General features: G+C 49.3%; 1 protein-coding gene and 1 non-coding gene across 6 annotated transcripts in view; both read left to right on the top strand.

The window, feature by feature from the left end:
- Positions 1–15,313, top strand: part of CDK5RAP2 (CDK5 regulatory subunit associated protein 2) — a 167,473-nt gene that overhangs the window by 33,733 nt on the left and 118,427 nt on the right. For all 5 annotated transcript variants that reach the window (XM_045513130.2, XM_010950351.3, XM_010950349.3 and 2 more), the window contains exons 6-10: positions 3,687–3,810; positions 6,325–6,479; positions 11,081–11,243; positions 12,502–12,555; positions 13,428–13,547. In XM_045513130.2, the coding sequence (XP_045369086.2) occupies positions 3,687–3,810; positions 6,325–6,479; positions 11,081–11,243; positions 12,502–12,555; positions 13,428–13,547 (616 nt within the window). The remainder of the gene's footprint in view (positions 1–3,686; positions 3,811–6,324; positions 6,480–11,080; positions 11,244–12,501; positions 12,556–13,427; positions 13,548–15,313) is intronic.
- Positions 8,066–8,168, top strand: LOC123615467 (U6 spliceosomal RNA). The gene has a single exon (XR_006723046.1). It is a non-coding gene; the product is annotated as a U6 spliceosomal RNA (small nuclear RNA).

The raw sequence follows: 15,313 nt of genomic DNA, 5'->3' as shown, positions 1-15,313 counted from the left end.
AAGTGTAGGGGGCTCGGTCTTGTCCTGTAGGGTCTGGAGGCCACTCCGGAGATTCTGGTATTGATCCTGAGAATAGATGGAAAGTAGTCATGGGTTTTAAGCAACTGACACAAACAGGGCTTTGTTTTTCCAAAGGTCACCGTGGATGCTGAGTGGGAGATGTTCTGTAGAGGGAGCATGGGTGGAGGCAGGGTTAGGAGGCTGGTCTAGAAGTTTGGATGAGAGATTTGGGATGGGATGCCTGGGGGGATGGAAAGTTAAATTTAGGAAGCAGATCTGCAGGGCTCAGTTGTGGGTGGGAAGGGCAGGGTCAAGGATGCCTCCTGGCGAGGAGTTCTGTTTGAGGCTATTTGCAGTGACTGCACTGCCCCGCTTTCTCCCATGTGGTTCACAGAGACTAAAAATGTTCCGCTCCTGTGGTTCTGGCCTTGCTCCAGCAGGTCTCTTCAGCTTCCAGTCCCCTCCTGGTCCAGGTGCCTTTCCTGTTGCCTTCCCTCCGTAAAGGCTGCATCCCGTGGCTGCCCGAAGCCCCCGTCTCGACCTCTTCAGAGACTTCTCTGGTGTATGACGACAGTCCCGTGTGTGTAGCACTTTTCAGTTTACCAGACGCTGTCACATCCATTTACATTCCATCATTACCCTGGGAGCTGGGCAACTCTCAAAGAAAACCTCATGTTATAGGAAAGGGGGAGTTGAGGCCTGTAGAAGGGAAGGACCACGACTAAAACCGCTTAGAAAGCTCAGAGCTGGGATTAGAACTCAAGCCCCTGACTGCTGGTCCAGCACTAGGTTTCATATTCTTTATTTTCCTGTGTGTGATCATCATTTCCCCGACATGACTGTATGTCGTGGGACCAGTGGAAAGGGAAGGGGCTCTGGCTTGGCCCTGCCGATAGGTGGGTCTTTGGCCTCTGAGTCTTGGCTTCTCATCCCTGCCGTGGGGTGTGTGCCGTGTCTACACACACCTGCTAAAGCTGCCTTTCTTTACCCCTAGCTGTCCAGCACCTGGCAGTCTGTGTGTGGCACATACTTGTTGATGGAAAAGAGATATGGGAGCTGTTACAGGAAAAGCCCCTGCTTTTCCTAAAGAGCTATAATTAGAATGGAAAAGGTCAAGAGGAAATGTTGATGGTTACAAAAGGTAGCGAGGCTGGTGTTTATGGAAAGTTCTTTCCTGTATTGGGTGGAAAGCTGGGTTAGACCAGTTTCTCTCAACCTCTCCTCTCCTAAAGTCTTGCTGTCTTTCTCATCTCTTGCCCTGGATTCTATAAAGCAGGAAAGGGTAGAAGGCAGAAACTAACATTTATTGAAATCCCACTTTGCCCCAAACCCCGTGCCTGGTAATTGACATCCTTTATCGCGTTTGATTTTACAATCACTGTTTGAGGCGGCCAGTATCCCCATTTGAGTGAAGAGAAGACTGAGGCTCAGAGGAGTGGGAGGACTTGCCCAGGTTGGTCACAGAGCTGGGACTGGTCTGTTTGGGACTCACTGCCTCACTGTGGCGTAGACATACATGCCTGCTGGCTTGCCATTGTTCTATGTATCGGTTACAATAAGGGGACATTAAAAACAAAAGCAGACATATTGTCGGGAGTAAATTTTATCTCTGTGGCTTTAAAACACAAACAAAAATAATAATTCCATTAGTAGGGGAGAACTGCACCGCACTGCCGAGTGTAAATCTTACTGCTCTAGTAACTGTAAAATACAAAGATGATAAATGAAAAGTTGGAACATTTATTATTGGGAATATATTTTATTGGTATAACTAAAACGCAACCAAACTGAATAATACCAGTCGGTACTTGTTAAAAATTGTAGACAGCCTCTTGACCGCGTGTATGAGTCTGACTGTGAAACCCAAAGGGTTGATCTGGGCTGAGAGGAGGGGATGGTGTATTGCACTCACTGGGCCGGGGGAGGGAGGGGCGCGGGGGGGAGGGGGTAATAGAGTGGGTTATTTTCTAGAGGAGTCTCTATAGAGCCCAAGGCTGGAACATTCGTGGCGGTCAGTGGAAACTTGGGACAGGAAAAATCCTGCACCCAAGGCTCAGAGGGGGAAGCTGCTAGTACAGAAATCTTCCAGCCATGTGTAATGCCTCTCGAGAAGTGAGGGCAATGATGTGAGTCACTGTGAATTCCAGACAGCACTGATCAAGACACGAGCCCAGGGAGGGGGCGCCGAGGACACTTCACAGCATTAATCAGGAGGTGGCAGCGGTGGCCTTAGTTCTGGCCAGAAATGATCTGTTCTCAGCTCAGACGCCAGCAGAGGAGTGGAATGAGGCCTGTCACAATATCTCAGCAGGGGGCCAGCACTGTGGTGGCCTCGGGCCCAACAGGCAGCACTCAGATCGGAGAGGAAAGGGTGCTGTGCTCCGGTCACCACGTGTGCTAGTGCATTCCTCCTAAGAGGTAATCATCTCATTTTTCACGTGAGGAAACTCAGGTGTGAGAGGTAATTTACCCGGAGTCACACTGAGGACATAATAGAGTCAGAATTCGGAAGCAGAGCTGTCCAGCCTCAGAGCCCCTTGTTCCCATCAAATTCCATTAAAATGATATCATGACAATGGGGCCTTCTGAAGGCTGACCCGTGAGAGGAAACAAGATATGAATGACATCTTTATTTGCAGGCGACTCATGTTTGAGACTTGGACAGCAAGTATGGCCCTCTTGACTTTCCATTGTTCTCAGTCAAAAATTCACATGGCCTGTACGTGTGAGTGTCTGATCACGTGGCTCTCGGTTGGAAAAATGTTACAGACCCTTAAAGTAGGGCACGGGAGGCCGGTGGTGAATAGATTTATTCTTTTGCAGTTTTTCTGAAAAACTAGCTTTAGGTGGAGCCATTTCCTTTATTATTCTGCCTCCTGGAAACCCACAGTCGTTTTAGAAATCTGATGAGAACTGCTCTGAGTCTGTGTCTCACAGATTCATATCCGACGTTATTTTTCTTTTTCAAAAACCAAAATGAAAAGCATCAGTGGCTGTGGTCCCGTGTCTGATTTTGGTGTGCCAGCTCCACCTCTGCTTGCCAGGCGGCGAGAACACTCCATGATGCCCTGTGCTGAGAGCTCCGCCTTTTATGTTAGACACCCTGCCCTCGGTCACTGCTGGGTTTGAGGTGCTTCCCCTCCAGCGGCAGACGCCGTGTACCCTCCCTTCCGTCAGGTTTATCTGAGTTGTACACTGCTCCTTTGCACACTGATCTGTCAGACCCGCTATCCGCCTTTCCTACCACTGGGGAAGGTGTACTTTACCAGAAGTTTGTCGGTGGGGCGTTTGGCAATAGCTGTCAAATGTCTTAAAAGTGTGCTTATCTTTTAACTTAGTAATTCCTTTTCTTGGAACTGACCCTAAGGAAATCACTGGATGGTATGCACACTGTGTCTGTATATATATATGTAATATATATAAAACATACATACGTGTTTTAATTGAGATACAGTTGGCGTATAACATTGTGTAAGTTTAAGGTGTACTGCACGGTTGGTGCGATACGTTTGTATATTGAATGATCTGTGCTTTTGAATTACAAATATTAATTTAAAAAAGAAAAGCAGCTCAGCCCAGGCCAGTGGGAGAATCGACCAGCAAATATTTTTCATCTCTTCGGGGTGACTGGAGTCACTATCTGACTGTCCCTCTTGTGCGTCTTATACCTTTGCCTCTTTTTGCAGCAAAGCAGTTGAGAGCCTGGCTGAAGGGGGCGGCTCTGAAATTCAGCGGGTGAAGAAGGATGCTCAGAAGAAGGTGCAGCAGGTTGAAGAGCTCCTAACCAAAAGAATACTCCTTTTAGAAGAGGCAAGTCTGGAAGCCCGGAGGAGAATGTGCTCCTTGCAGTGGGTTCATAACAGAGTGGGCAGAACTTTGTTCCTTTTTTCATAAACTGTCAGGGTTTCAGCAGAAACAAAAGCCACTCTTATTGGGTGTCTCTTGGGCCCCAGCCCCGTTCTAGGCACTTCACATACGGGATTTATACCCTTACACCCTGCACCCTACCCTTTATTGTCTCCATCCTCTAGGTGAGGACACAGAGGTACAGAGAGAAATACTAACCAGGGCAAGTTTAATCCTGGATTCAAACATGATTGCTGATTTGACAGCCTGTGTTGTTGCTCCAGCACCAGCCTTCTCGTCTAGTTTATTCTCTTTATTTTACAGAAGAGGAAACGAAGGCCCAGAGAGGGGAAGTGACTCACCTAACATAGCTCAGCCTGGAACCAGATTCCCTAATTTGCAGGCCATTGAGTGCCCATGCGGCCCCTGTCCCCAGAGCCCAGCCTCAATCCCTCCACCCTTCCATCCCACCTGTGCTCACTAACTACCTTTCCTCCTCCTCCTGACTCTCAGTCAGGTGCCTCCTGTGACTGTGGTTGGAGTCAGGATGTTTCTTGGCCAAAAATTTTTATCTCCTAGATGTTAAAAAGTTTTCCTCTATACTAAGCTAGTGTTAAGTAATACTAGTTCCTTAATTCTTGATCTTTGAAGTTGTGTGATGTCACTTCCTCTTCCGGAAACCCTGATTCTCCTTAGCAGGTAAGAGGAGAGATGACACCACAAACAGAACAGCAGATACGTTTGTGTTGTCTTTTGCAGCTTGTCATGGTCTTTCCCATTCATCACGTTCACATCACCCCCATGAGGGTGTATAGATATTAGGTCCAGAATACAGACAAGGAAACAGACTCGGAGAGAGCGAGAAACTTAGTCTTGGTCCTGGGTAGTAGCGCTGAAACCGAAAGGAGGGTCTTCGGAGCCCAAATTCTGAACTTCCGTTAACATGTAATCCTGAGACTTTTCAGAGACTTACTCTATTGGTTCAGCCGTTTTATTTTCACCAGTAGGTGCTTCCCAGTGGTTTAGGGTTGCGTACTGGGTTGAGTCCCTGCCCTGTCACTTACTAGCTCTGTCACCTTGGATAAGACCTTTGCCTTCCCCGCGCCTGCGCGGCTGCACCTGCGAAATGCAGCCAGTGATGCCCGCCCTGCGGTAGTGGCTGTGATAAGGACAGTGAGCTCACGACTCATGGAGGGCTTACTTACCGTCTGTGAGGCACCCTTCTTTCCTAGCCTTCCCGTACGTTGATTTAGTTAATCCCTTCAGTAAACTTTCAAGGTAAAGACTTTTGTCATCCCCCTTTTAAAAACAAAAACAAAAACAAGCTGACACAGGGACAGAGTGGCCTAGTCACTCGCCCGAGGTCAGCCAGGCGGTAAACGCCAGGTGGTCTGGCCGCAGAGCCTGCATTCTGAACCCTGTCTCTCAGTTAGGGAACTTTTTAGGGTTGGGTGAGGATCAAAGAACTTATAAATAAAGCTCTTTGCTCAAAGCCTGGCATTAGTAGGCACTCAGTAAATAATAGATTTTGTTTTCTGTCTCAGAATATTGAGAAATGGTTTTCCTAGCTGTCATTGGGATTGGCAGGCTGTCCAGCCCTCTTGGGGAGACAGTGGTGGAGGCGGCACTGTGGAGGGAGAGGGCAGGGAGGAGGAGGAACCAGCGTTTTTGGAGCTTCCTGTGATGCAGCAGGCTTTTGGCGGAGTCTGACGGCAACTCTTTGATGAGACGGTGGTTATCCCTGTTTGATAGGTTGTGAAACTGGGGATCAGAGAGGTTAAGTGACTCCTCAAGGTCACCCAGCAAGTCAGTGGGGAGCTGGGTTTTGAACCCAGTTTGATTTTACTTTCATCTTTGTGATGTGATCAGAGGCAGCTGGGATGAGGGCTTGGAGAACTGAATCTGCTATCAGGTCACTGTCCTGAGCACCAGGGCCTTTTTCCTGACACGGACGCCCCCTGAATGATTTAGAGACTTTCCTTGTGGGCTTCTCCGCCCCCTCAAGAAGAACATAGAGTTTTTCACCACTTAAATCACCTTGGAGATATAGGAAATGTATGGTAGAATTGTATGGTCATTATCTTTAAAAAAAAAAGTGAGGGGCACTGGAGTGTGAGATGAATTTGTGTGGAGATTATAGTGATGCTCAGGACTTGATGTCTGTTTAGTTACAGAGAGGCACATTCCTCCTTGTCGTGGAAGCTGTAAATATTGATCCGATTTTTCAAAACTGAAAATACAGTTCTTGTAGAGTTGAGTCTTTTCCATCGGAAATGCCTAATACCCTTCAGGATACAAGAGGGAAAAGAGGCCTGTGAATGTATTTATTACTGATTCTCTCCATGTAGAGTACAATTCAGGGAGGGGAAATGTGCCGGAGAAAAAGTCATAAATATTTATATTTTAATCCAATTTCCTTTCAAAATGTTCCCAATTGTATTGAAAAATTGCATCAAATTGCATTTAATTTAACTCTAGGATGTGAGAGCCGCCCAAGCAGAACTGGAAAAGGCCTTTGCTGGGACAGAAACGGAGAAGGCGCTTCGGCTGAGCTTGGAAAACAAGCTTGCAGAGATGAAGAAGGTGCACGAGGGGGACCTGGAGATGGCTCTGGTCCTGGAGGAGAAAGACAGGTCTGGCTCTGTGATGCTCTGACATTCGTGTACCTAGCAGCATGATTCAGAAAAGGGGAAAGAGTTGTCCCCTTCCTACTCTTCTCCCCCTTTTCCCTGCTTCCTCCCCACATTGAGAAAACTAGGGATAAAAATCAGGGTGAAAGAAGAAGGAATCGGATAGTGATATGAGGGCAGAGGTAGAATTAGTAGACAGAAATTCATGCTAAAAAGTTCTACTCAGATACTAAGTTTAGCATTCAGTCTTGCCACAAGCTTCCGGGCAGCCGAAGGAAAAAGGGAAAAACAACCCTGGTGGACAAAAGAGTCACATTGCTCACAAGACAGAACAAGCTAGTAACTCAGGAGAAGCCCGGTTTTACTTGACACTGTCAGAGAGAAATTTTTCCAATAGATTTTCCCAAAGGAAATAGTAAGTGACTACATTCCCACAATAAAACACTAGTGAATTTTCTGTGTCCGATTTCCCATTATATCTTTCAATGCAGGCTGAGGGCCCAGATTAGCACAGTGCAATGGGCCAAAATGATGTAGACCAAGTGCAGAGCTCTTCAATGGTCCAGACATAAAGTGTGTGCCATTGGTCCAGAGAAATGGCTGGACCGTTTGGTTTCTAGGCAATCTTTAATGCCCATGATGTCTTGCAACCAAACTTTTGATCAAAACTGGTTAGGAGAGAGTTGAGGATTTTATTCTTTACCACAAATCTTGACATTTTAAAAAAAGTTTAAAATTTTTTTTTAACGTTTTTTTTTTCAAGTGGAGGCACTGAGGATTGAGCCCAGTATTTCGTGCATGCTGAGCATGTGCTCTGCCACTGAGTGATACACCCCCCCCAACCCCCCCAAATCTTACATTTTCATGCTCTCGCCTTGCTTTGGTGGTTGCTAAGTGGAGGGGTGAGTTAACTAAATACAAGTGAAACTTCTGGTTAACCTCTGACCTATCCATTGACGAGCCGGGCTTGTTTGGACAGAAATCGTCCTAAAGCATGGTCAGGGAACTGAAAGAAATGCAGCGTTGTGTTCTGGAAGGGAGGGAGGAGGAGCTGGGCAGCTTGGGTGGGCCTTGTTGAGGAGTTGGCTCTTGTCCTCAGGGCTTGTGAGAAGAGTTGAGGGTGGGGGTGGGGGGATGACAGGCTCAGGTTTAAATTTACAGAGATACCCCCTGGCTGCGCTGGAGGATGCATCGGCAGTGGGGCTGATTGGGAAGATTGGTTCTTGGGCTGATGCTGAAGTCCAGACAAGAAGTGCTGGTGACGAGGCCTGGGGTGACAGAACCAGGACTGGGGAAGAGCAGGCACAGATGACATGACTGCTTGCGGGGCTTGGTGGCTGATGGATTTGGGGCGAGGGAAAAGGCTGCAGAGATCCACCTGACCCAGGTTTTGAGCAACTGTGGGATGGTAGGGCAGTTTGCTGAGTTTGTGGGAGAAAGGGAGAAAGAAAGAGATTGTTTTTGGGTAGCGGTGGTGGGCAGGTGAACTTTCAGTTGGGTGTGTTGGGTTGAAGGATTGTTGGCATCTGAGAGGAGAGTCCAGGAGATGCTTGGGCATGTGGAGTAAGGTCAGAATTCAAGGAGATGCAGTGCTCGCTCCGGCAGCACATGTACTAAAATTGGAATGATAGAAGATTAGCATCGCCCGTGCACAAGGATAACACGCAAACTCGTGAAACGTTCCATATTTTTTTTAATATTATAGCTATACTAGGAAGGCAGAGATACAGTAATAAATTACAGTAATTTTGAAAAAAAAAAAAAAAAGGAGATGCAGATTTGTTGTTGGCCAACTCCTGAGCACAGCCTTGGGCTGGGTGCCAGGAAGGCAGGGCTGACCACTGTCTTCCTTCCATGGAGCTCCTGGAGCGGGGGAGGGGACAGGTGTTTAAGTCGTGATTGGGGTCAGGGTTCTGGGCTGTGACAAGACCACGGGACTGATAGCTGTGCTTGGGTGTGGGACAGGGAAGGCTTATCAGAAGAAGAGCGCTGGGAGTTGGGGTGAGACACACGCAAAGGTCCACATGGATGGGGCCAGGCACATTTCACAGTCATCATTGTCCCTGTTAGCACATGCTGAAGAAGCTTGGCTTCTCATCTTTTGGAAGAGGGAAGCCTTTTTGGGAAGGGTTAATGCTTTTTGAGTGCTTACCCAGTCGGTAGGGTCTCCATGGATGTGAGTGGTCAGGTCGGATGTCCTCTGGGTCCGGCTGGGCGGGCAAAGCAGACTGATGCGTCAGTCCCGCAGATGCGGCTGGCTCTCGGGGTTAGAGGTGCCCCAGCCCCACTTGCAGAGACTCAGCCAGATGCCACCTCTGGATTTCTGCCGGCTCGGCTGTGGTCCTGTGCTGGCGGGCCTCTCCTGGGACTAGATCAGTGTGCTCCCTCCCTGACGGCAGACTTTCCCAGGAAGCGAAATCGAGGGCAGCAGGTGAGTTGCAGAATTGGAACAGGCTTGGACGTGCCCTGGTGAGATGGGGCCAGGACCGAATGTCGCCGGGCAGGGCCCTCGCTGGGACGGACACTGCCTGTGTCCTCCTGGGCGCTCACCACCCTTTGCAAAGGTACGTGCTTTCGCTGCTGCTTGCTTCCCTTCAGCCCGGCCTCACAGCTAGCCTGCATCTTTAAGGCAGTCGGCATTGAGGAGCCCTGAAGGGCCATACGGCCAACATATGGGTTTTGTTTGGCTTGCATGGTGCTTTTTAAAGTGTGAATTTGTTGCTAATACAAAAAAAAAAATCTAATTTAATGTGAAAGTCTAGATTTCCAGCTTCTCTGGAAAACCTGAAAGGCGTGGCCGGACTGGGCCTTGGCCTGGCGGGGTTGAGGTTCTCCCTGAGGTGGGCCGGTGCTCCGGCTTGTCCCCACGGGCCTGCCCTGCTCTGTTTCATCCCTTTCTGGAACTTGCTCTAAGGGAGCTACAGCAAATCAGTATTATCGAAGTGTAAGTTACATGCAACACAACACATTGTGCTAAGTGTACAGTTGGGTGACTTCATCTCTCTTGAATTGTTTGTGATGGTTTCCGAGTTGAACCCCCAGAGGGCAGTCTTGCTCCTCTTTCCAGGTTTTGGGGGGCATTGTACTGGTGCTACTTGGTTCGCTGAGTACCCCATTGTCTCAGTCTGTTTGGGTAACATAATACAAAATACCACAGATTGGGTAGGTTACAAACAACGGAAACTTATTTCTTACAGTTCTGGAGGCGTGAAGTCCAAGATGAGGGTGCGGACACGATAGGGCGAGTGCCTTCTAGGTCGTGGACTTTCCATTGTGTCCCCGCATAGTGGAAGGGGTGAGGGGTCTTTCTGGAGCTTCACTGCTCCTGTTCCTGAGAGTTCCACCTCCAGGACCTTACTTCCTCCCACAGGCCCCACCTCCTAATCCCATCGCCTTTGGGGCTTAGGATTTCAACATAGGAATTTTGGGTGGACGCAGATAATCAGATATTCAAATGCGTATTGCTAGGTGCTTTAACTGCTCTCAGCTCACTCCTCACCTTCGCCTTGGGACGCTCTCTCAAGCCTTTGCTCTTTCTCCCATACTGAGTAGCTTTCTAGCCTTAGCTGGAAAGACTGTTCTAGAATCCTCTGACAAAATGTTAATTGTTGAATGTTAAGAAAAAGTAGTAATTATAGCCACTGTCATTTGCTGGTTCTGTCATGAGCCTGGAGCTTCTCTCCATTCCACATAAGCAGGTAACCCCCATTTTACAGCTGAGGATATGCAGGCCTTGAGAGGTTAAGTAACTTGGCTGTGGTCAGGAACAGTTGATGTGGGGTCATTGGGTGGACTGGAGAAAGATGTGTCCAGCTTTACCTGAGGGGGCCTCTTGGGGTGTGGGTGGGCAAACTTCCTTGAGGGGAGGTAACGCCTTACTAAGCCTGACAGGATGAATGGGTGATTGTCAGGCGGTGGTGGGAGTAGGGCTGCGGGGGGCATTCGGGGAGAGGGTGTGGGCGTGGTCCAGAGACACACAACAGCCGGGCTTCCGGAGAGGCCTGGGAGGGAGGCTCTGAGTGGTGACAGAGAGGGCGATGGTCTCCTGTGAGAGATGAAACTGGTCAGCATGGCCTCTGATCTGCTAGGCCCTGAAAGCTGGGGCCTGGAACACCTTGCCGAGGAGTTTGGCCTTTATCTTGAAAATCTGTCTGCTTTAGACCTTGCCCTGAGAGGCCTGGGAGAGGTGTTCTTGGGTTTTTTTGCACTCACTGGAACAGTTCTGCTTTATTGGTTGTGTTTGGTCTCACTGCCAGATTTCTTTGGGAGAGATTTCTTGGCCAGGAAAAAAAAAATTAGTAACCCTCTTCTGTAGATGGTGGGGGCGATGAAAGTCTGAGCTTTGAGCAGGGGTGTGACTCAGTCAGACCACAGTCTGGTGGCTCAGAGGTTGGATTGACCTGGGCGGGGCTGGAGGTGAGGGGATTGGTAATGCCACTCGAATTCTGGCCCTTAATCTCCCACCTGCAAAGTGCTATTCCGTTTGTGTTCAGTCGTTGGACACGTCTACTTTGAAGGTGTCTGGCCCCATTTCCCACCTCCTCCTGCTCCACTGAGCTAAGAGAACAGCTTAGAATTAATATTTAAATTTTGTTCTCTTTTAGACTGATTGAGGAGTTGAAGCTGTCTTTGAAGAGCAAAGAAGCTTTAATTCAGTGCCTTAAAGAGGAGAAATCTCAGATGGCATCTCCTGATGAAAACGTGTCATCTGAAGAGCCCCGAGGACTCTCTGCCACTCTGAGGGGAGACGGGGAGAGAGAGGCTGAGGTGAGGCGCCGGGACATGGAGAGGGGACTTTAATTAGCGACCAGAGTCCTCTGTGGGAAACGGAACGGCCTTTCTGTATATTAGCTCCCTGTCAGCTGAGGAATTACCAGAAACTTCCTTTGTCGGGGGCCCTGGCATCTTTTTTCCTTCCAGCCTTGTGTTCATACAGAGTTGGTTAAAAAAAACAGTCCACACCTGCCTGCCTCTGTTTTACCATGTGTTAATTTGTTGTTGCCTGGGGACTTTATTTTCATCCATCGGGTTTTTTTTAGGATGAAATTGTGGGCCTTACGTGTCTGGCCTCTGTAGTTAGAGACAGGCCTGAGGCCAATTTTGGTCTGAAACTTCAGAGACGAGTGTCGGGGGATGGCGGGGGGGAAGGGAAGTAACTTACATTGGGCCTGACAGCACTTGAAGGGGGTCAGCGTGCTCCTCGGTTAATCCTGGCCACCTTGCGGGGCAGAGATCACGGTCCCCTTGTAAGTATAGAAATGCACTCAGAGGAGTCGTCGTATTTTCTTAGGCTTCAGGAGCTGGGACGCTAGTACCAGCCCCCAAGGCCTCCCTGGACCCCAGCCCCACACGAGGCGGCCTTCACGGCAGGCTGTCTTGAAGAGGGTGGGCAGGCCCGGGGGTGCGGGTGGGCCTCGGGGAGGCCTTCCGGTTCTGACTGGAAGCCGGGTGGCTGTGGCATGTGGTTGGTTCACGCCAGGGGACTTCCGATGCTTCTGGCAAGTCTTGATCTCTTCACAGAGCAGGGTCTGCTCTGTCCCGACCATAGCCATGAACCCTCTGGCCTCACCAGTTAGTTTTTTTTTTTTGGCGAGGGGGAGAGGTAATTAGGTTTGTTTGTTTGTTTATTTTAATCAGGGTACTGGGGATGGAGCCCAGGACCTCGTACATGCGAGGCATGCGCTCTACTGCTGAGCTGTACCCTCCCGCCACCTGTAATCAGCCCTCATCTGCCCCTCCTGACCCCTTCTGGCTCCCCGGGCCCCCGGCTTTCGTGGGCCCCTGGCACGGTCCCAGCTTCTTGGCTCACTCTGCGGGGTCGGTGGTCAGGCAGGGTGGGTTGCTCGTCTTTACGTTGTCCCCCTCTGGGGCAGGACTCCAGGTGAGACAGGAGGGGTGGACGCTGGCTTCCATGAGTTCCTCATCTGCGGGGAGCCGAAAGTAAACGAAGTGCCCATTCTGATTGTCCTGGGGGAGCTACTGGATTGTGGGTCCCTTCTGGGCACCAATGAATACCTTTTCTTAGGCTGCACGAATGGAGCGCCAGAAGGAGAGAAATCGCTTTGAGGAGAGGATCCAGGTATGTTGATACAATTTTTAAAAATGGGTTGAGGATTTATCCTTGCCTCTTGCTTTCTTCTGAGTGCACTAGATGGTTCCGTGTGAGTCCGTGTGACAATGGCTGTCACTCATTGTGTGCTCCTGCCTGTCAGTCAAGCTCTAGGCACATTGGAAGGGGTTTCTGAATCTTTGCGATATCTCTGAGAAGTAGGCATTCCCATTTTGCAGATGTAACACGTGAGGCTCAGGGAGGTGAGGTCTTGTACCCAAGGTCACGTAGCTCGGAAGAGGTGTAGCAAGGATGCAAACCTGCCAGTCTGATTGCAAAGCCACTGCTCCAGGGTCCCCTGGTCACAGCAGCTGGCATTTGTGTGGCGCCTGCCAGCTTAGAAAGCACTTCCACGTCCATTATCTCATTTGATCCTCACAACAGCCCAGGGGGGAAGCAGCGGTGATTATCTTTAGAAATGAACTCAGACTATGAACATATATATTCAGTCTCCATCAAACAGAATTCTCTGCTAGCTTTTGTAGCATTAAGGAATGAAATTAATGATCTGTTATTTCCCCCAAATAACCTGGTACGGTTTCAAAGGCTCTGATGTGACTGTATTCAAATTCCAGAAGGCATTGGAGTCCTTCCCATAGGAATAGCTGTCATCTTCTTAACTGATCTGAGCCCCTTCCTGCACCCAGCCCTGTTGCCGTGAGCGGTAACACAGTAACTCGGAGCCTACGCTGCTGCGTTCAGCTCTGCTTGGAAACATTAATCACAGGTTGACAGGAAGAAGATAGAATAACCGCTTTTGAGTGTGCTCTTAAAGATATATTTACAGTGCATTTTGGTTAGAACGCATCAACTTAGTGAATCTTTTTTCTAATCTAATTTAGGCACTTCAGGAGGACCTGAGAGAGAAGGAAAGAGAAATTGCTACAGAAAAGAAAAATAGTTTAAAGAGGGATAAAGCCATTCAGGGTCTAACCATGGCATTAAAGTCAAAGGAAAAAGAGGTATGTCTGATACAGCTGAAGTGAGATTTTTCTTTATTAGCTTCTGTGACTGGCCTGTCCTACCCTGAATTTTTAGCTTTAGGTGAAGAGTTTATAAGGGAGCCGAGATGAGGCCAGCAGGGGGGAGAGGGCCCTGCAGTCAGTTAGAAGTCCCTTTGGGGTATCTAACCCAGCGCTGTCCAGTGTGAATGGGATGTGAGTTACTCTTGTAATTTCAAAATCTCTAGTAGCCACATTAAAAGAAATAAAAAGAAACAGGTGAAATTAACTTCAATAATGAATATATGCCAAATGTTATTATTTCAGCCAATAAACAAAAATAATAATGAGGGATTTAACATTTTTAAAATCTGACTTTTGTCCTGGAAGTCCAGATACGCTTACAGCACATCTCAGGTCAGACAGACCACGTTTCAAGTGCTCAGTAGCCAGAGGTGGCTAGTGGCTGCCATATTGGACAATGAGGGTCTAGTCTTTTGAAAGACAACAGAACACTGAGATGATGGAGTTTGGGGAGGCAGGGCCAAGACTGTGACATCTCACCTGAATGGTCCACCCACTCCTCAGAGTCAGTACTCTGGAAACAGACTCATCACCTCCATCGCCAGCCCCATCTCACCTTTATACTCCGTTTTCTCTACTTTTGTCTGAGTCGGTGGCACCCTCCTGTCCCTAGTCATGCCAGCCAGAAGTCACCCTTGACTTCTGCCACCTGGCTTGTTGCCTTTGGATCCAAGGTGGTGGCTGATGGTTCCTTGTGGTTTTCCTTTTGTGAGTAGCGATCTGTTTTGTCTCAGTAACTGCCAGGCGCGGATGCGGAGAGGAAAGCGGAGAGGAAAGCGCAGCTCTGCTTACAGGCCTGGTGGGGAGAGGGGACAGTGGAGGTGCTGTAACTGAGGGAAGCGCAGGGGGCTGTAGACACGGAGGGGAGGGAGCCTGGTCCAGGTTAGGTTGTGGATGAGGGAGGGGAGTGCTTCTTTGAGGAGAAGCTGAGCTGAATCTTAAAGGATGACTGGGAGTTAGCTGGGGAGGGAGGCAGAGACTAGGAGGCCATTTCGTGCACAGGGGAGGACACTGGTCACGGTACTAAGTTAGGAAAGAGCCCCATGTGTGTTTGTGGAAACAAAACAGTTAGAGCTTGTCAGAGCATCCAGTGCAGAAGCTAAGTGAGGCGGGGGAAGCAGCTGGTGGGTGGCACGGGGCCCCGGTGCTGGGGAGCGCAGCACGCCCAGCTGCTCTGTGCCTGCCGTGCTGTGCCGTGCAGCCTCTTAAGCAGGAGGGGCGTGATCACATCTGCCGGGGAGAGAGGCCTGTGGCTGAATCCGGGAAATGGGTGGGGGGAGAGAGGGAACGGCGGCGGGGAGGCAGTAGCTGAGCTGAAAGCCCTCTAGTTCAGAGAAGCCAGAATGGAGGTGTAGGGCTTATTCAAGAAGTGAAGTTGGAATAACTGAAAATGAGAAGTAAATCTGGGGAAATTTGGTGGTTAGATGTAGGCCTGGAGAGAGGGAGCAGTCAAGGGTGACTTCTGACTGGCATGACTGGGACACGAGGGGGCCACCAACTCAGACAACAGCAGAGAGAATGGAGTACGGTGGAGGGGTGGGACTGGTGATGAAGGTGATGAGTCTGTTTAGAAAGTACCGACTTTTAGGAGCCCAGGGACTGCTCAGGTGAGATGTCCAGGAGGCAGACAGATAAGCAAGTCTACAGCTTGGAGAGGACTCCGGCTTGAGGGGGTAGATCTGAGAGTCAGTCCTGTACAGATG

Source organism: Camelus bactrianus, chromosome 4 (genome assembly GCF_048773025.1).
Source record: "Camelus bactrianus isolate YW-2024 breed Bactrian camel chromosome 4, ASM4877302v1, whole genome shotgun sequence".
NCBI lineage: Eukaryota > Metazoa > Chordata > Mammalia > Artiodactyla > Camelidae > Camelus > Camelus bactrianus.
This window is presented reverse-complemented; position numbering and strand designations above follow the sequence as displayed.